Raw genomic sequence first — 22,081 nt, forward strand, 5'->3', positions numbered from 1 at the left:
GTTGGAGCCCATAGTCTCAGGACTATTTGATTTGGCTTTCCTGCCGATGTAGGTCTGCAGTCAACTGCAGTGGTGGTTAAAAGCAGATTATCTAAGAGGGGTTTCTTCGGACTGGCTAGTACGACAGATGTGAGCCTCCAGGGTTGGGGAGCTCATTGTCAGGAGCTGACGTGCAAAGGCACTGGACTGCAGAAGTCTCTCTGGAACATCAATTGGTTGGCATGCTTGTGATTTGGTAACAGATTGCAGGGACGAGTGGTTCAGATAATTTCAGACTATGCAGCGATGGTGGCTTACATCAGTTGTCAGGGTGGAACTAAGAGTTAGCAAGAGTCGCAGGAAATAGAACTTATGGAATGGGCTCGAGTGCATCATCAGGAGATCTCAGCCTCGCGCATTGCAGGAAAAGACAATGTAAAAGCAGATTTTCTTAGCAGACAGTCTGGATGCAGAATGAGAATTGTCAAACAAGGTGTTTCAGCTAATAGTGGATCACTGGAGCCTTCAGTTTCTGGACCTGCTGGTGACTTCTTACAAGATGAAGATTCCTTGCTTCTTCAGTGACAGGAGATATTCAAAGTCCTTGGGCATTGATCTGGACTGGTCAGAGGGTAAGCTGCTGTATGCTTCCCCCCCCATGGCCCATGTTGGGCAGGATGATTTAGAAGATCGAGAGTCACGGGGGGATGGTGCTTTTGGTGGCACCCGATTGGCCCATGAGACCAGATTTATGAAGACTCTTGGTGGACTCTTCCCTCCAATTTCTAGCGCACGGGGATATATTTTGTCTTACGGCATGGCCTCTGAGAGGGCCCTGTTGCTGAAGCATGGATGTTATAAGAACATAAGAAATTGCCATGCTGGGTCAGACCAAGGGTCCATCAAGCCCAGCATCCTGTTGCCAACAAAGGCCGAACTTGGCAAGTACCCAAACACCAAGAAGATCCCATGCTACTGATGCCAGTAATAGCAAAGGCCATTCTCTAATCTTGATTAATAGCAGTTAATGGACTTTTCCTCCAAGAACTTATCCAAACCTGTTTTAAACCCAGCTACACTAATTGCACTCACCACATCCTCTGGCAACAAATTCCAGAGCTTAATTGTGCATTGAGTGAAAGAATTTTCTCAGATTAGTCTTAAATGTGCTACTTGCTATCTTCATGGAGTGCCCCCTAGTCCTTCTATTATCCGAAAGTGTAAATAACTGATTCACATCTACTCGATCAAGACCTCTCATTATTTTAAAGACCTGTCATATCCCCCTCAGCTGTCTCTTCTCCCAAGCTGAACAGTCCTAACGTCTTCAGCCTTTCCTTATAGGGGAGCTGTTCATCCCCTTTATCATTTTGGTTGCCCTTCTCTGTACCTTCTCTATCGCAATTATTTCTGTCTGTCTCGCTCTGTCTCATCTCACCATGGAGTAATACAGAGGCATTATGACATTTTTCCATTTTATTAACCATTCCCTTCCTAATAATTCCTAACATTCTGTTTGCTTTTTTGATTGCTGCAGCACACTGATTTCAAAGTATTATCCACTATGATGCCTAGATCTTTTTCCTGGGTGGTAACTCCTAATATGGAACCTAACATCGTGTAACCACTTTTGGCCAGCTTGGGGAGGTCAGGAGGCCCACCGGAACCGCGGTGGACCACGTGACGGCCACGTTGGACACAAACGGAACTTTTGGCCAGCTTGGGGGGGTCAGGAGGCCCCCCCAAGCTGGCCAAAAGTTCCGTTTGTGTCCAACGAGGGGTCCGGGAGCGGAACCGCGGTGGACCACGTGACGGCCGCGTCACTCCGACTTGACGCGGACGTCACGTGCTCCTCGCAAAGGAATAGAGGAATGGCTTCCTGACTCCCCGCTGGACCACCAGGGAATTTTGGTAAGTCTTGGGGGGGATTAAGGAGGGTGAGGGGTTTAAATTTTTATTTAGGGAACCGGTGCACGTATGTACATAGACTCAACTTATGGAATTCTCCATATGTCCATATTGACCGAAATTGACCCCCCTTTTCGACTTATGGACTTATGAACATAAACTTTTTGTCTGCACATCCCTAATATATACTGTGATGTCAGCTTTGCTTTGTCTCCATCTGCTGGTAGAGGTTTATAACCCACTGGTTCTGGATTAACCTGTCTATACAAAAGAAAAGGAAATTATTAGGTAAGTAGTAATTTCTCCATTCTGTTTGCATTTTTGACTGCTGTGCACACTGAACCAAAGATTTTATTTTCCACTGTTATGCCCAGATCCTCTTCCTGGGCAGCAACTCCTATCATGTAACTACAGTGTGGGTTACTTTTCCCATGTGCGTCACTTTGTATTTTTCCACATTAAATTTCATCTGCCATTTAAATGCCCAGTTTTCCAGTTTCACAAGATCCTCCTGCAAATTTTTACAATTCCCTTTTTATGTTCATCTTCCTGAGGCAGTTCAAACAAGCTCTTCTCAGCGTCCTGGCCTTTAGAAACTGACAGCCAGATTAGGTGATATTTTTAAAGGGCTATTGGGAACAAAACAGCTGACCAGTCAGTGTGTGCTTCCTGATTCCACTGAATTTCTGTGTATCCATAAAAATGAAACCTGAACTTGGAATCGATTATAAATTGTGCCAATCTATGGCTTCATTCAAACCATATGGAATGATAGTCTAAAAAAAAAAAAAATGAAATGTGTGAGGCGATTCAACACTGCTGAAGTGTCACCTCTTCAAAGAGTGATATGCCACCTGTAAACCAGTCCATTTAAGTTCAGAAAATGTGGTGTTTCTCTATGTAATGTTTCACAAGTGGTACATTGACTGTTAAGAGTATTTATGCAGCTACAAGGTTCTATCAACCGAACACGAATGCTGCGGCTGGTTTGCCTGACATAGATTAAAGAGCAGGGACACACTATGATGTATATTACATTTTGCATTGCAGTTAGAGTAAGGTCTCTGCAATTGAAACGTGAAGTGGGATGTTGCCAATCTAAGCCAGTCATTGTATCTTGACACACATCGTAGGAATTGCAGGGAAGATAAAGGACATGTGTAGCTGCATCATCGTGATTGTGAAAGAGCTTCTCTGGCCAGGTATTCTCTTATGTTGCGGCCACACATGTGCAAACTGCAGGGGTTGTCAGGCATGCATAGATGGAATGTGCCAGTGTTGTCATATGATAGATAAAACATCATATTCCTAGTTGGAAATACATATGTGAGCATGTCTGAGGCTGAAGATGTTACGGCTGTGGCTGCTGTGCAACCGCCTCACCACCAGGGGCCCCTCTAGAGCTGGCTTTCCTGACAGGCCCAGTCCATCTCCTCAGTCCACTCTATGCTCTGGGTGTGCCCTTATAACCCTGCCTGACAGTTGCCTCGGTGCTTCGGCATCGAGCTCACCTGGGCTCCCTGCTCTAGCCTGCCTTGCGCGGCCTTTGGGCCTTCTGTCTTGCCTTGCCTTGTGTGGCCTTCGGGCCTTCTGTCTTGCCTTGCCTTGTGTGGCCTTCGGGCCTTCTGTCTTGCCTTGCCTTGTGTGGCCTTCGGGCCTTCTGTCTTGCCTTGCCTTGTGTGGCCTTTGGGCCTTCTGTCTTGCCTTGCCTTGTGTGGCCTTCGGGCCTTCTGTCTTGCCTTGCCTTGCACGGCCTTCGGGCCTTCTACCTTGTCTTGTCTAGCCTAGTCTTGGTGGCCTTCGGGCCTTCGGTCTTGCCTTGCCTTGCGCGGCCTTCGGGCCTTCTACCTTGTCTTGCCTTGCCCTGCCTTCGGGCCTTCTGTCTTGTCTTGCCTTGCCCTGCCTTCGGGCCTTCTGTCTTGTCTTGCCTTGCCCTGCCTTCGGGCCTTCTGTCTTGTCTTGCCTTGCCCTGCCTTCGGGCCTTCTGTCTTGCCTTGCCTTGCGCGGCCTTTGGGCCTTCTGTCTTGCCTTGCCTTGCGCGGCCTTTGGGCCTTCTGTCTTGCCTTGCCTTGCGCGGCCTTTGGGCCTTCTACCTTGCCTTGCCTTGCGCGGCCTTCGGGCCTTCTACCTTGTCTTGTCTAGCCTAGTCTTGGTGGCCTTCGGGCCTTCGGTCTTGCCTTGCCTTGCCTTGCGCGGCCTTCGGGCCTTCTACCTTGTCTTGTCTTGCCTTGCCCTGCGCGGCCTTCGGGCCTTCTACCTTGTGCTGTGTATGGTCTTCGGACCTTCTGCCCTGCCCTGCCTTGCTTACTGTGCATGCGGTCCTACGGGCCCTCTGCTCTATTGTCTGTGTGTGTTTGGCCTACGGGCTCTCTGCCCTGCTTACTGTGTGTGGCCTACGGGCCTTCTGTGTGTGTGTGGCCTACGGGCCTACTGACCTGCCTTGCCCCGCTTATGGTGTGTGGTCTACGGGCCTTCTGTGTGTGTGTGTGGCCTACGGGCCTACTGACCTGCCTTGCCCCGCTTACGGTGTGTGGCCTACGGGCCTTCTGTGTGTGTGTGTGTGGCCTACGGGCCTTCTGACCTGCCTTGCCCCGCTTACAGGTGTGTGGCCTACGGGCCTTCTGTGTGGGTGTGGCCTACGGGCCTTCTGGCCTGCCTTGCCCCGCTCACGGTGTGTGGCCTACGGGCCTTCTGACCTGCCTTGCCCCGCTTACGGTGTCTGGCCTACGGGCCGTCTGTGTGTGTGTGGCCTACGGGCCTTCTGACCTGCCTTGCTCTGCCGCCTGCCCTGACCCAGCCTAGACCCAGACACTGCTTCTTGCTGTCTGCCCTGACCCAGCCACGGTTTCCAGCCATCCCTGTCTCTCTCCACCTGGAGCCACCCCTTTGGGTGGTGTTCACTACCCCTGAACTCAGCCCAAGCGTAACAGAAGATGGTGATTTGTATTCAAGAAGTTGGGACCTATCTGAATATTTTGCACATAAATAGGCTTTTTTTGGCCTCTCTGGGGTATCTCCATGCTATGAACTGTCGTGCAGGATCTTCTGAATGATGTCTAAAGCTGGTCATGTCTGTATAGATGCTCCTTATTCTGAAGAATTGGCTGACAGGAAGGTCCTACTTAAAAGGCCTGAGTTTGATAGCTTTTAAATCATAATAGGTTGTTTCTGTTCACATGGTTTACGATAGAGGTCGTGATTACTGAGCCCTGTTTGGAAATCATGTCTAGAAATGAAATTGATTTCTTATTGTATCGGATAGTAAACTTTAGATTGAGATCTAAAATTCAACCAGGAATAAAATTGCACTAAGTCATCTCAAAAAAGATATAGTTGCGATAGAGAAGGTACAGAGAAGGGCAACCAAAATGATAAAGGGGATGGAACAGCTCCCCTAGGAGGAAAGGCTGAAGAGGTTAGGGCTGTTCAGCTTGGAGAAGAGATGGCTGAGGGGGGATATGATAGAGGTGTTTAAGATCATGAGAGGTCTTGAACGAGTAGATGTGACTGTTATTTACACTTTCGAATAATAGGACTAGGGGGCATTCCATGAAGTTAGCAAGTAGCACATTTAAGACTAATCGGAGAAAATTCTTTTTCACTCAACGCACAATAAAGCTCTGGAATTTGTTGCCAGAGGATGTTGTTAGTGCAGTTAGTGTAGCTGGGTTCAAAAAAGGTTTGGATAAGTTCTTGGAGGAGGTCCATTAACTGCTATTAATCAAGTTTACTTAGGGAATAGCCACTGTTATTAATTGCATCAATAGCATGGGATCTTCTTAGTGTTTGGATAATTGCCAGGTTCTTGTGGCCTGGTTTGGCCTCTGTTGGAAACAGGATGCTGGGCTTGATGGGCCCTTGGTCTGACTCAGCATGGCAATTTCTTATGTTCTTATGTATGCATTAGTGAAGTTGTGGGGATCAACTGTGAGCTGCTCGTAATATCTGATGTCTCTGCATGTCAAGACTATGTGCTGGTATCCATCATCACCACTGTACCACCTTTTGTTGTCAGACTTTATTGCATTATCTTGGCATTGGACAAGGAGTACAATGCTAAATGTTTAGTAGATAAACTATGAAAGGTCTTCATTAGATGATCAAGGTGACTGTGGTCTGCATGCACTAGGTCCCTGAATGTAAGTAGGGGTCATTGGGGTCTGGAGGTTCTCACAATGATATAGCCTCAGTATTACAAGAAGCAGAAGACATCTCACCTGAGATTTTATTTTTTTTTTATTTTTGAGAAATGCTCTCACTCAAGTTAAGTGTTTTTATTTGCAAAATCAAAAAAACAAATTCACATTCTCATGGACTGTTAAAACATCTAAGACCTATAATTATAAATATGACATCAGTCTCTCTGAGTGCAGTCTGCATCCATGGTAGTATGGTCATAGTGAATTTTGTTAAAGCAATGTGGAAATGTGGTGTTTCTTTCAGCTTGTTCACAGGGTGAATGTAGGTTGGGCTTTAGCATATTATAGGTTGTTCCCATGCAGGCCTGGCCCTGGAGCAATGGGTGAGGCTAGAACACTTACCTTTCATAGGAGTGGAAGCTCTGGGTTAGTTCATGTTAGCTGAGGTTGATCTGAACATTCTTTTTCCTCTTGGTGGGAACACAATAAAAATAGTTTAAGAGCTTCTCTAAAGATTAGAAAATTCAATAGCAGAAGAAAATAAGGATAAAACTAATACTACAGAAACCATAAAATGGAGGACTTATGATAGGGATTTATCACATATTGATGGTCAAGGTATAAGATGATGGTGCAAATCAATAGTCTTGCAAATCAACTTCTTTTCTAAACCAGTTTGGGTGCCAGTACCTAGGAAGTCCTATTTTATTGAATTGGCTGCAATTTTGTTGGCTTTGATTCAACTGGAAAAAAATAAAACTGTTCTGAGTCCTGGGCTGTCGGAATTCGGTGGTTAGTCTTTTTGTAGGTGGGCTTTCGCTTTGGGCCTTTGCATACATAGGTTAGCACTTGATTTAGATGCAATAGGAAATACTAACCTTAATCATTTAGTGGGCCCCCCCACATAGGAAGAAGAGGGGCAGGAAATGGCCAATTGCTTTTTGTCCACACTGACTGCAATTAGTAAGGTTCAAGGAAGTGTACAGAGATTGTGTTTATGGGAAATGGATAGGCCTCTAGTACTAGTTCACAATAAGGGTGTAAGTTTTGTGCTAACTTTGGTTAGGACCATATTTCTGTTTATAAATGCTCTATCCCATTAGTAACTACTCTGGGATTCTACTATGGCTGAGATATCTATGGCAGGCCTACTTCAGCTACATCTAATTGGGGAAACAGTGTTCGCTCAAAACTGTGGAATATTATGAGTCTTTGAGCAAGAGGATTGGCTTTGCAACATAGCTGGTTGCTGTCTTAGTGGAAGTGGAGACCAATTAAGTGCTGGGAAATGGAGGAATTGGGTGTTATGAATTCCCAGGCTACAGTACTAGTTCTATTCCGTTCATGCATTTGGACCCCTGCCCGTTCACAAAAAATAAACCCCAGAAGGGGTAGTTTGCAAACTTATTGAAGATTGTCACCTTTCTCTATTTATTTTCAAGCCACCTTCGAATAGTAAGGGAATGAGGCTGGATCTCCTCTTTACTTGTTGTACAATTATGGACTGGGTTGTAATATTAAGATGAAAGTTATGTTTGGTTAATGAAGTACATATGTGACTGTAGTATTATGGAAACAGTCTGAACAATTTTATCTGATATTAGGATACATCATAAGCTTTTCATTTGAGTCCAGCAGAGGGCATATCTGTTCTTACCCATTGCGCACACAGGCTTGCATCGGAAGCAGGGTGTTACAATGGAAAATACTAGCACGTGTAGAATTTATAACTGCAAAAGTAGTTTTGCTCAGTATCTCAAGGAGTGGAATGAAATGGCCAACAGCTGTCTGTCCACATCGTATACATACCCAACAATTAAGCTAAAGGAGATGGCCTAGTTCATAGTCAAAGTAATATAAGTATTTGTAAGGTATGGGTATGCTTTCGGCATTAATCCATGAATTGGACAAACTATATAGGAGTGATAATGGTAGGGCTCTAAACCATAGTTATTATGCCCAAACACACAAACCACTACTCTCCGCTGTCACTCTTCATCGCCTTATTCATCTGCTTATCAGCCTGCTGACATCTGCTTTTCAGGGTTATTTGCTGACATTTACTTCTCTTCTGGGTCTGCTTCTCAATTTAGTGCAGGATTGCAGGTTTTCATTGTGACGTGTGGCTCCAAATTAAAGCTGATTTTGGTGTGATGAGCAAGACTTGGTAGGATCCTTCCCAGCAAGGTTCAGACTAAAAAGCATCACTTGGATCAGCTCAAGGATTTGGCAGTGTAGTATTGACTTGCTGAGATCTTTAAAATAGCTTCAGTTAATACTTTGCAATATTAAATCATAGAATCTGAAAATCAAAACAAGTTGCATTCAGTCAGGCTCACTCCTGAAGATGGGAATGTTGGCAGGGGGTTATTAGCAACTAAATGATTCAGACTGACAGCTCTGGCTGCAGTATTCTTAATATCAAACAAGACCATTTTAGAATTTTATTTTTATTTTTATTGGTTAGGGTACTCCAGTTTCTTTTAAGGCTTTATTTCATACTCATTGCAGTGGTCATGAATTTACCTTATGAAATTCTTTGATCACTGTCTACACAGGTACATCTGTGCAAAGATGTATTTCTTGAGTAATACATTTGTCACTGTGGTAATAGCATTAGGTCTCTGTCCACTATTATCAAGTATTGGTAGTTCTGAACTTTTGGCATATGTATGGAGTGTTCTTAATTGCACTGTTTGGCAGTCTGAAAAATATTAGTACCTGATAAATTGTTATGCACGCAATACAACTTTGTACAAATTTTTCTGCCATTGGTCCACATCATATGAAAAGTTTAGTTTATTAAATGTTCTTGATCATCTTTTATGGCAGAAATCAAAGCAATTTACAATTAAATATTGCTTATATAGAAAAACAAAAATGAAACAAAATAGAATTAAAACCAAACCAATAATAAAACCACCTCCCTAATATTAAATTACAATTAAACAGGGTAAACTAAACTGAAAATGCTGATAAAACAAGGCAGCATGTCCTAAAATTCTAAAACAAAGTGAACACATCATACAAAATTTAAAAAAAAATGTGAATTATTAGAACTTGAGTAAGACCATTTCATATTTGGTGATAGCATCACAAATGGTTTAAACAAACTTTTTTTTAAAAACAGCCATGCCTTCAGCATGCCACTATCTGCGCATCCACAAGAGGTTCCCCCTTTAGTCTCTTCTTTTCCTCTGTGCAGTAGCCTTACAGTTTGTGGAGCTCCTCTATTTTCTTATTTTCTCGACAGTATCTGGTCGTCTCCCGTTTTTCCTTGTTGGGTCACCCTTTGCGGTCGGTGCCTGCTCGGTGTGGTAGGTTTTTTTTATGCCTTTTTGTCATTTTTGCAGTCTATTCTCGACGCCTCGCGGTGACCACCGGTCATCGACCGCACAGTGGGTGCTTTTCCATGGTGTTGACTGGTTTTTGCCAGTGGCCCCAGTGCCTGCGGACCATGGCCATCACGGATCCGCATGAGGTTTGCATCCTCTGCCTGGAAGCCTCGCACGACGACGTCTGTGGGTGTAGTCTGTGTGACCAGATAACCCCCAAAGGACGTCTGATACGCCTCAATAAGATGGGGAAACTTTTCGGTTCCTCAAAGTCTGTTCCTTCCACTCCTGCGTTGGAAACCTTGATGCCGAGAGGTCATGGGGAGCCCCTCGATATGCCCCCCTCTTGCCTGCTCTTCCAAGGATCGTGGAGACTGTGACAGATCCTTGATGATTTCACTGCTGTCCCGGACATCAGGGTTCTCCGCCTCCTTGGCACCAGGACAAGAACTGTGGATCCCATAAGCATCTCCACTGGTGCACGGCCCCGGTTCTGGTGTGGTACTGGCTGCTGCCATACCGCCACAGAGGCATCACCAGCCATCAGAGGCACCATCCTCTAATGTCCCCGGTAGTTCCAGGTGTTCCCCACTGATATCTGTGCAGGGCACCGTACCACCTCTGAGACCTGAGGAAGAGCTGGTGACATATCCCCCTCCCTCTCTCCTGGCCTCACCATGCTTTTAGGAGGAGCTGGACTGCAAGGTGCAGTTTGCAGTGCTCAAGGCACTTCAGAGCGTTGAGCCATCCACGCCACCAGTCCTCATACCCGGTGCCCAAGCCTCCACCGTTGATCCTAGCACCTCTGCTGGAGTGTCTAGATGTCCTTTTAGGTGCCCTACCGATGCCCTCCACTGGAGTGATCCCGATCCTCTGGTCCTCCAAGGAGGAAGATATGGCCGGAACAGTGTTTCCTAGACCACAGTTCCCCGAGCGCCTGCCCGGGCCCTTCTGGCCTCCTGCGAATGAAGGTTCAGGGTGCCAGATTCCAGAGCTGATTAAACTCATCTGGAAGCTCAAAGGACCAAGAGGAAAGTGCCAGGCCAAAAATCATTTAAGGATTATTAGGCCTTTGTCGTGATTTTTTTGCTGTCTGCATAAAGTAAAAAGAATCCCTAGTACAATATTATCTTATTCCTATTGGTTGAGTTTGATGTCTGTCATTTTTATTTTCGCTGAAGCATTGATGTTTTGTTTACTTAGATCTAGGATTTGTAGCACTAGGTTTTAGTATGATCAAGGATGTAGCAAAAGCTATTTGGATGTTCATTTTTTTTTTCTTATTCTGCTATTTAGATAGTGAATTACACTAGAAAAGAGGTTATATGAAGCTTGTCCTCTACTGCTGCAGAATTTCAAAATTTAGGTCCTTGAGAATTGCAGTGGTTCTGGGTTTTAAGATAAATTTACTTACAGCCAGTGCATGTAAATATCAGACTGTTCATTGTAGATATCCTGAAAGCCTTATCTGTTTGTGGACCTTAAGATCCAGAGGTACATTTGTGTGGTGCATCATGTTTGCAGCCACTAGTGCCAGTCGGGAAATATCATTAGAATGGGATTATAATAATGTCTAGAATCTAATTGTCACAGATTTTTTTTATCAAATTTTGATTTTGCACAAAATTATGAATTCTGTTACTTGTAAATTGGGCAATACTGCCAAATCAATTTTGAAATTGGAACTCATTTTCCAGGGCTGGAAAAATACCAGTTGCCTGGGCACCCTGTGGCTAAAATTTGATACATGGTGCCTAGTTCTGCTCCAGACTTGAAGAGCTATCTCTCACTCCACTGAGTGGTGTGATTGCTAGCCTGCATGGAGGAGCTGTGGCCGGGGGCACCCTCAATGTCAAGTGTTTGTTTTTGGTTTTTTTTGGGGGGGGGGTTCCCCCTTGGGTTTCTGTCAGCAGCCGCCTCCTCTCCCTTGCATGATCTTCAGCCCACTGGGGAGCAGCACTTCCATGCAGCTGCTGTTGATTGCATCTGACATTTCAACTATCCAGTGCTGCGTGGTCTCATGGAATCTGCTGTCCTTGGGCAATTCAAGATTCAGATGGAGTCGGCAGAAGTGGTGGCAGCAGCTGCATGAAAAGTACTGTTGCTCCTCCTTTGGACCAGAGGGTATGACCATGCCTGAGGATGGGGAGGTACTAACATATAGGGCAGACCCCTGCTGCTGGGCTTCATGGAGGAGCTGAAGCTCTGGTATCTTACTTTAAGTATTTTTTTCCAGCTATTTAATTTTGTATACTTGCATGTTAGATTCATTTTAGATGCTAACATACTTTTTTTTTCCCCACTATATGTTTAGGTTACAACATTGGTGAATACCAGCAACAAAGGACCTTCCAATAAAAAGAAAGGCCGCTCTAAAAAAGCACATGTTTTGGCTGCATCCGTTGAGCAAGCAACACAGAATTTCTTGGAGAAGGGAGATAAAATTGCAAAAGAGAGCCAATTCCTTAAGGAAGAGCTTATAGCAGCTGTTGATGATGTTCGTAAACAAGGTAGATAATTTTGTATGAGTATTTTCTACTGTATTTTTATAGAAAGTATTAAACCTTTTTTTTATTTAACAAAACCAGCAGTTAGTACTTCCCAGAGGAAGAATACAGTTATGGTGGATAAACAGTACAGTAGCAAAATTGAAAGAGATCCCAGCTCTTATATAAAATATGCAATCTACTAATATTGAATAGTAATTTCACACCAGTCTGGGCATAAGAATTGCCACCCACAGTCCCAATATTTGCGCCAGATTTTATCATACATAACTGCATTCTTGTGCAATGTATGTCAAGTTTCTCAATTAGAGCTTTCTCATGTACCTGATTATAGCAATTTGAAATCAGGGGTATAGACTTCTAGTGCATTGCAATTGTAAAGCAGGCAACATGAATAAGATGGCTACATAGTTTGTGTTTAGCATAGCAACTGCCCACAGCCCCAGAAGGCACATCTCCAGCAGTTTGTTTTTTTTTAATCCATATGGCCAAAATATCAGAAATTCTGAGTTCAACTTTACCCCAGAAGTTCTTAACAAAAGCACAGGGCCATCAAACATGTAGCTAGGAGCCCTCTTTCCCACAGTCCCGCCAATAATGACTATGGCAAACATTTGGCAAAAAAGAGGATATCAATCCTATGCACAAGTTTATACATAAGCTCTACACGTTTATTGCATATAGATTTTTTCCAGTCAGTTGGTTTCAATTGAAGGTCCTATTTCCACTGCAATATTAAAGGCCTCCTCTCCTCATGCATCAAAATAATACCTGTATGTAAGGGGGTAACTATCTTAGAGCCCTCATGAGCCAACAAGACCTGCTTCTCTGAATCCTTGAGGTTCCGTCCAACTTAAACAGTGTGGATATTATACATTATCCCAGGACAAGCAGGATGCTAGTCCTCACATATGGGTGACTTCACTGACTGAGCCCTATTGCGGGAAAACCTGTCAAGTTTCTAGAAACTTTTGACTGGCACTGTGAGGCCACTGAGCATGCCCAGCATGCCATGATATTCTCTGCCACAGGGGTCTCACTCTAGTCTTTTGTTTTTCCGCACTGCTCTCAGCATCGCGGTCATCGGAGCCTCTGAGATTTTACTCAGTTTCTGACTGAAAAGTCATTGTTTAAAAATTTTCTCTCCCTCACGGGATCTCACTCGTTTTCTCTCTCACCAGCTGGTGAGATATTTTTTCAGCGTTTTTCTTCAAAACGCTAAAAAAAAAATTTTCTCTCATTCATCGACGGCCGTCTATCACCATGGCCTCAGGCTTCAAAAAATGCCCGGCCTGTAATCGGACCATGTCGGTCACAGACCCGCATCTAGAATGCGTCGACTGCTTAGGTGAAAACCACGATATTTCTTCCTGTCAGCAATGTCAGGAAATGACACCGAAAGGAAGAAAACTTCAGCAGGAAAAAATTGATCAACTTTTTCACCTGCAACTTATTCCTTCACAGTCTACTTCATCAAAATCTTCACCGGCGGCAGGTACCAAGAAAATGCTCTTGAAAAAACGTCGACTGGATGGTTCTGGGGACAAAACCTCGCCAACACCGTCCACGATATCTGTGCGATCGGAGACAGAGGTAAGGCCGTCAGTTCCCTCCCAGGAGGAACCGTCCGAAAAGCGGCCGAAACACAAACACACCTCGCCATCACGTAGGCCTCCCACGGTGGAACCTATAATACTCTCCCCACCGGTACCACAAGACTTGACGGCATTCATCAAAGAAGCAGTACTGCAGGCGATCAAAGAAAATCTACCGGCGATATCGCCGATGCCGGCGATATCGCCGATGCCAGTGACCACACTAACAATGCAGATGTCGATGCCTCCTCTTTTTTTGGAGTTTACATAGATTCAGATGAAGTCATCGGTTCCAGTCTCTGTGCCTATCGTTACTGCTGCACCGTCACAAAAGAAAAGTGGTACATCAACGATACCCACTAAACAGACATCGAAAACATCGATACCTTCGATGCCAAAGACTACATCAACGGTGCCATTTCCTCCTGGGGCTCCAGGATCCTCAGAAGCAGCACTATATTCTCTTTTACAAAAAAGATACCAGGATTTATTGGATTCTCTCCCAAGTGACCCACGAGAAGAGGACTCTTCTCCTGAAGACCCTTTGCCAGGGCCTTCTGGTGTTATTCCTCCACCTAAACCTGCAGTACCACAACCAAAAACTCCAGAATATGATATATGGAGTGATACTGCCTCAGACACTTCATCAGAAGCCTTTGTCTGATCCCTCGCCACCACATCCTAGAAAAGTCTCCTCCAGAAGATCTTACTTTAACCACATTTGTGCAGGAGATGGCTGACTTTATCCCTTTCAAATTGGAATCAGAGCAAGATTCGAGACAACAGACCTTGGAGGTTTTGCAATTAGTTGACCCTCCAAAACAGGTGGTAGCAATTCCCATACATGATGTTCTCCTACAACTACAGCACTGTCTTTGGGAACATCCCTGTTCTGTCTCTCCAGTAAATAAATGGGTGGACACCACTTAGTGCAATCCACTCCTAGATATCAAAAATCACAACTACCCCACCATTCAGTAGTTGTTGAATCAGCACAGAAAAGATCTAAAAGAACAAGAGTCCACTCTACAAATCCTCCAGGAAAGGACCACAGGTTTTTGGACTCCCTGGGTCGCAAGGTCTTTCAGGGTGCAATGTTGAACTCCAGGATTTCATCCTATCAACTTTACATCACCCAATACCAAAGGAACATATGGAAACAAATTGAAGAATTTATTCCATCTCTTCCAAATGAATACAAGGAGGCTGCACAAACTATTGTTAAAGGCTTAGAAGCCGGAAAACACAAAGTCAGAGCTGCCTACGATGGCTTTGAGATGGCTTCAAAGGGTAGCTGCATCAGGCATTAGTGCCAGAAGGTGGGCTTGGCTCAAGGCCTGAGGTCCAGGATAAATTAGTTGACCACCCCTCCCCCTGCATAGGAGATAATTTATTCGGATCCAAAGTGCAGGAAGCTGTGTCTCAATTAAAAGGAACACACAGAATCATTGAGACAACTATCCTCCCTCCCACAGGACCCCTCTGCGCATCCTACCCCGTAGGCCTCCACGGAAAGTCACAAGATGGCCTTTCTATCGTCAAAGGAGATATTCCCTCGTGCATCTAGACCCAGACCCTCCAGAACCCAGCAGAGGCTACAACCACGACAGCAAAGGGCAGCTAGGCCCCAACCTGCTCCACAAACTGGTCCTGCTGCTGGTTTTTGAAAATTCACCCAGAGAACTCAGCCTCTCTTCAAATCCTCAACCAGAACTCCCAGTTGGTGGCAGATTATCCAAATTTTACAACAGTTGGATACCAATAACAGACCAATGGGTTCTCTCCATAATATCTCGAGGATACCAACTGAATTTCCTTTAAATTCCCACAGATTTTCCACCGACTCTAATTCATCTCAACGAAAATCACATACTTCAGTTACAGGTAGAATTATCCACCCTTCTGAAAGCCAGGGCTGTAGAACCAGTGCCCCGGTATCAGCAGGGCAGAGGATTCTACTTCCGCTATTTCCTCATTCCAAAGAGAACCGGAGGCCTACGTCCCATCCTAGACCTCAGAAATCTCAACAAATTTCTGAAGAAAGAAAAGTTCAGGATGGTCTCTCTAGGCACCATGCTTCCACTTCTTCAAAAAGGAGATTGGCTTTGTTCTCTGGATCTTCAAGACGCTTATGCTCACATTCCAATATTCTCTCCTCATCGCAAGTACCTGCGCTTCATTGTGGGTCATCAACATTTCCAATACAGAGTTCTGCCATTCAGACTTGCCTCTGTTCCCAGAGTATTCACAAAATGTCTGACAGTAATAGCAGCACACTTACACAAGCAAGGTGTCCACGTCTTCCCATATCTAGACGACTGGCTCATCAGAAGTCAATCTCAAGAAGGAGCTCTGTCTTCTCTCAATCACACCATTACGGTACTCCACTCCACGGGCTTTCTCATCAATTACCAAAAGTCCCATCTTACTCCATCTCAACTACTCCACTTCATAGGAGCAGAATTGAACACCATCCTCTCAAAAGCTTTTCTACCTGAGGATCGAGCAGAAACACTATCCTTATTGGCAAACTCGATTCACTCAAGGAATCAAGTAACAGCTCATCAGTTTCTAACCATACTAGGCCATATGGCCTCCACAGTTCATGTCACTCCTATGGCAAGGCTAGCCATGAGAATAACTCAATGGACTTTAAGATCACAATGGATCCAAGCCATTCAACCTCTGTCCTCTCCAATCCTAGTAACCCAACAGCTATGTTCATCTCTACTTTGGACAAACAAGGGCAACTTGCGGAAGGGCCTACCCTTCCAAAAACCAGTCCCACAGATAACGTTAACTACAGATGCATCCACCTTGGGTTGGGGAGCTCACATATACAATCTCCAAACCCAGGGTCTCTGGACGAAACTCTAATCAACATTTCAAAACAATTTCCTGGAACTTCGAGCTATACGTTTTGCGCTGCATGCGTTCAAGGACTGCCTTTCACACAAGACTGTTCTTATCCAAACGGACAACACAGTGGCCATGTGGTATATCAACAAACAAGGAGGTACAGGCTCGTATCTCCTTTGTCAAGAAGCTGCACAGATTTGGGCCTGGGCCCTAACACACTCAATGTTTCTCCGGGTCACCTATCTGGCAGGCATTCACAATGTAGTGGCGGATCGACTCAGTCGTCAGTTCCAACCACACGAGTGGTCCATGGATCCCTTAATAGCGACCAGGATATTTCAACGTTGGGGTCAACCAACAATAGACCTCTTTGCGTCACACCTGAATCACAAAGTGGACAACTTCTGTTCTCTACACAAACAGAAGAACCAGCCAGCCAAGGATGCCTTTGCTTGCCCTTGGAACTCAGGCCTTCTATACACGTATCCTCCAATACTGCTCATAATAAACGTACACATGCTTACTGTAACTCCAACATCGTTCTAGCTTCAACAGCAAGAGGAAATGTGGAATAAAGGATCTGCACTCACAAAGGGGGCAGTAGCTGGCTTGTTACGGCGGTTACTACCCCAAACCAAATAAGCCTGTTACTTCAATTTCTATGCATATACAGCATAGTTCTCTGCTTCAACGGCAGGGGAGAAGAAAAAACTGATACTACACACATCCAGCAGAGCTCTCTGCGTCAACGGCAGGGGAGAAGAAAAAAGGGTTCGCACTCACAAAGCGGGGAGTAGCTGGCTTGTTACGGCGGTTACTACCCCAAACCAAATGTGCCTGATACTTCACTTTCGATGCATATCCATAATGGCTCTCTGCTTCAACAGCATGGGAGAAGAATAAACTGATACTTCAAGCATATCCAGCATAGCTCCCTGCTTCAACGGCAGGGGAGAAGAAAAACAACCAATAAGGGCTGTATAACGTGGTCTGAGTAGAGCGAATGGGCATGGGTGTAGCTTGCTTATTGCGGCGGTTACTACCCCTACTACCCCTAACTTATCAAGCTAGATATTTCACTTGGATGCAGCTCCATCACTGCTTTCTACATTAATGGTGGGGGTGGAAGGGAAATAGAACCAAGAGCTAAGAGAAACAGATAAGTATGAGAGAAAAAAGTGTGTGAAGCTTGCTGGGCAGACTGGATGGGCCGTTTGGTCGTCTTCTGCCGTCATTTCTATGTTTCTATGTTTCTATAACAAAAACTCTAGTGAAGCTACAACAGGACAGGGGGACCATGATTCTCATAGCCCCATATTGGCCTCGACAAGTATGGTTTCCTACACTTCTAGACCTCTGTCAGAGATCCAATTCGTCTAGGAGTAGCTCCCACTCTCATAACTCAGGATCAGGGTCAGTTGCGCCATCCCAACCTTCAATCCCTATCCCTGACAGCATGGATGTTGAAAGCTTGATTTTACAACCACTTAATCTTTCAACCAATGTATCTCAAGTACTTATAGCTTCACGTAAGCCTTCCACATGAAAGAACTATTCTTTGAAATGGAAGAGATTCACTTTGTGGTGCAGACAAAAGAATACTGATCCTTTCACTTGCCCCACTACTTCTCTACTAGACTACTTATACCATTCTTCAGACTTCATCTGTAAGAGTACAAACCAAATAACCAAATTACTACCTCCACCTTCCTCTATTCCTGATGCCTTTCAACTAGCTTGATCACTCCATTCTTATACTTCACTTTCAATGCATATCCAGCATAGTTCTCTGCTTCAACGGCAGGGGAGAAGAAAAAAGGGTTCGCACTCACAAAACGGGGAGTAGCTGGCTTGTTACGGCGGTTACTACCCCAAACCAAATGTGCCTGATACTTCACTCTTGACGCATATCCAGCATGGCTCTCTGCTTCAACGGCATGGGAGAAGAAAAAAACTGATACTTCACGCATATCCAGCATAGCTCCCGGCTTCAACGGCAGGGGAGAAGATAAACAACCAATAAGGGCTGTATAACATAATCTGGGTAAAAACAAATAAGCATGGGTGTAGCTTGCTTATTGCGGCGGTTACTACCCCTACTACCTCTAACTAATCAAGCTAGATATTTCACTTGGATGCAGCTCCATCACCGCTCTCTACATTTATGGTGGGGGTGGAAGGGAAATAGAACCAAGAGCTAAGAGAAACAGATAAGTATGAGAGAAAAAATGAGTGAGGCTTGCTGGGCAGACTGGATGGGCCATTTGGTCGTCTTCTGCCGTCATTTCTATGTTTCTATGTTTCTATACATTTAAGTGCAATCTCAGCTTACCATTACAAAATGGGAGATGCACCTATATCCTCACAACCTCTCATCAGTAGATTTATGAGAGGTTTAACTCAACTTAAACCACCAATTCGGCCACCAGTCACAGAATGGGACCTGAATCTGGTTTTAACAAGACTCATGCGTTCTCCTTTCGAACCCATAGATTCTTATGATCTTAAATTTCTCACATGGAAGACTTATCTTCCTCATAGCCATTACATCAGCTAGAAGGATTAGTGAGTTACAAGCACTTGTCACATACTCACCCTATACAAAATTCCTACATGACAGTGGTTCTCCGTACACAGCCAAAATTCCTTCCCAAGATAGTTACGGAATTCCACTTGAACCAATCCATAGTTTTACCCACATTCTTCCCAAGGCCTCATTCTCACCAAGGAGAAAGAGCCTTACATACCTTGGACTGTAAACGTGCACTATCTTTCTACTTAAACCACACTGCAGTCCACAGGAAATCCAATCAACTTTTTGTTTCCTATGATCCAAACAAACCGGGTAAAGCAGTGGATAAACTTACTCTATCCAACTGGCTAGCAGATTGCATACAGTTTTGCTATGAAAAAGCAGGCCTTACTCTCCAAGGGCAAGTAAAGGCACCCTCAGTAAGAGCAATGTCAACCTCAGTAGCACACTATCGTTCAGTGCCAATCCTTGACATATGTAAAGCAGCAACATGGAGTTCTCTTCACACCTTTGCAGCTCATTACTGTTTGGACAAACAAGGATGACAAGATTCAGCCTATGGACAATCTGTCTTAAAGAACTTGTTTCCAGTTTAATCCCAACTCCTTCTTCATCCAACCTGCTGTGATCTTCGGCTGACTCATTTTCAACAACAATATTTCACTGTTGCTTCTCTACAGAATGACTCAGCCTCTAGCTTGCTAATCACCCATTTGTGAGGACTAGCATCCTGTTTGTCCTGGGATAAAACAAAATTGCTTACCTTGTAATAGGTGTTATCCCAGGACAGCAGGATGTAGTCTTCACAGAACCCACCCGCCACCCCCGCGGAGTTGGGTCAGATACATTTTATTATTTTATTTTTGCTAAAGCTTATTGCTACATACGAGACTAGAGTGAGACCCCTGTGGCAGAGAATATCATGGCATGCTGGGCATGCTCAGTGGCCTCGCAGTGCCAGTCAAAAGTTTCTAGAAACTTTGACAGAAGTTTTCCCGCAATAGGGCTCCGTCAGTGACGTCACCCATATGTGAGGACTACATTCTGCTGTCCTGGGATAACACCTATTACAAGGTAAGCAATTTTGCTTTTTCCTGGGACTTTTCTCGAAGGCCAAACTTAAGAGTTTCAAAGGAAAGCCATCACTCCTCATCCCAAAGCTGTCTCTGGAATTGAAGAACAGCATCCCACCAATCCCTTGTTTCTGGATGAAAAGTAGTTATAGATAAGCCAGGACTATCTTTTTAAGCAACATTAGTGGTGAGAGAAGGCCCCTCAGGAATAACCTTGTGTTTTGCTAGCACTTTCCAAGTCTTTACTGTATGTGCAACAGTGGGACAGGAAGAAAAAACCCTTTGCACTTCTGCTGAAGCTGACATGAGAAATAGCAACAAGGGCAAATCTTAGACCCTCAGCTTCTACAGCCTCCAGGGAAAGTCATAGCTGCACATAATCCCTATTGAACCAAACAGGCCAACCTGAAGGCCCAATAAAAACCGATTAGATGTTCAAAACGATTATTGCTATGTAAAAAAAACTCTAAATAAATAAATAAATAGTACCCTAACAGATTAAATAATGCCAATCTACCCACCAGCTTGGTCTTTCAGAGTATTCCCAGTTTCAGACACAGGGGTACTCCTATGCCAAATAAAATGGGAAATAGGTCCATTAAGGTTAGCAAAGAACTTCATGGGAATTGTAACCTGGAGATGCTGAAACAAATTAATCTGGGAAAATTATTAATTTTTAAATCCCTTATCCTTCCTGCCCAGGAAAGTAATAGATCTTCCCAGCTCTGCATATATTTTAAAATACTGTTAAGCACTGGAACATAAATACTTATAGAGATGGGTCCAATTTTGACAGGAAAATCCCTAAATATCTAAATCCATCATGAGCTAGTTTAAAGTGAGACAGACAAGCAGGGATGCAAGTGTCCCTTTTCCCAATGCAAAACAACTCAGAATGTGGATGGACCCCACACTGTATTCATCCAGAACTTGCAGAAGTTTAGGGGCTGATTTTATAGGGCTGGTAAACAATAAGATATGATATTTTATGAGAAATCTCAAAGTGAAAACTTGTGCCAAGATATCCATGGCCAAATCAAACAATAAAGGGGATAGGGTACATCCCTGCCTTATTCCCTGACTAATACTAAAGGGTCCAGAAAAAGGCCCATTAGTCAATACTCAAGTGGTAGATTAAGTATACAATACCTTCAATCTAGGAGACCTAGATCCATGCTATAGGATCTAAGTGCCACAAATAGTGCCAAGCTATAGGATCTAAGTGCCACAAATAGCTATCCCAGCCTATTAAAGGCCTTTTCAGCATCCAAGGATATGAGAAGGCCTAGGACTTTGTGCTGCTTGGCAAAAGATATTTCAAGAGCTTTTCTCATATTAACTGTGGATAAGTGACCTTTAATGAATATACTCTTGAGCCTCATGGACTAAGGGACCCCATAATCCGTTCCAGCCTAAACTGTAGCACTTTAGCTATAATCGTCATATCTGCATTTTGGGAGTGATATGGGACGATAGTACCAAGGGTCCAGTGTACCCCTACCCTTTTTAAGGATGAGTACTATGGTAGCTTCTGTCAGCCTATTAGGAAAAGAAGGGTCCCCTCTGAGATATTCAAAAGGATCAGTGAATTAAGATCCCAAATCAGGAAGGAATTTTTTAAAATTATTCTGGGGACAAGCAGGATGGCAGTCCTCGTACATAGGGACCGACGCAATATAATGCGCACAGGCTACCGCACAGCTTAACCAGCAATTGGACAAGCATTTTAGATGCACTAGGCTATTACCTGATGCAATAAGGGGATTAGTGCTTCCAAAATGTGCATCCAAACTCAAGCATAGCTAATAGCACTCACCACTTGTAAATGTCATGTAGATGAGGCTATTAGCTGTTACCTCTGATGTAAAACAAAAAAAAAAAAGAAAGAAATTGCTGTGCCCAACTCGTACTTTTTAACACAGCAAATTAAATGCCAGAGCTGGCCTTAAGTCTTGCTATTCATCAAGGGCTCACTAAACAAAAAATCTCGCTTTCTGTGGTTCCTTTAAGTATCATGATAGTAAGTAGGAGGAACCACAGAAAGCAACAGCATGGAAGTCTTGACTGCGGCCAGCTTTTTTAAATGGATGTTCAATATACCAGTGTCATTTTCCTAACCCGTGGCTGTGTGCCAGATGCCAAGGATGCGCTAG

The 22,081-nt window shown here is 44.3% G+C and overlaps 1 protein-coding gene across 1 annotated transcript in view; it reads left to right on the top strand.

Annotated features, from left to right (window-relative positions):
- Window positions 1-22,081, top strand: part of CTNNA1 (catenin alpha 1) — a 332,156-nt gene that overhangs the window by 78,215 nt on the left and 231,860 nt on the right. Inside the window, 1 exon segment of the mRNA XM_029583454.1 lies at window positions 11,676-11,871. Within this exon segment, the coding sequence (XP_029439314.1) occupies window positions 11,676-11,871 (196 nt within the window).

Source organism: Rhinatrema bivittatum, chromosome 18 (genome assembly GCF_901001135.1).
Source record: "Rhinatrema bivittatum chromosome 18, aRhiBiv1.1, whole genome shotgun sequence".
In the NCBI taxonomy this organism is placed as follows: domain Eukaryota; kingdom Metazoa; phylum Chordata; class Amphibia; order Gymnophiona; family Rhinatrematidae; genus Rhinatrema; species Rhinatrema bivittatum.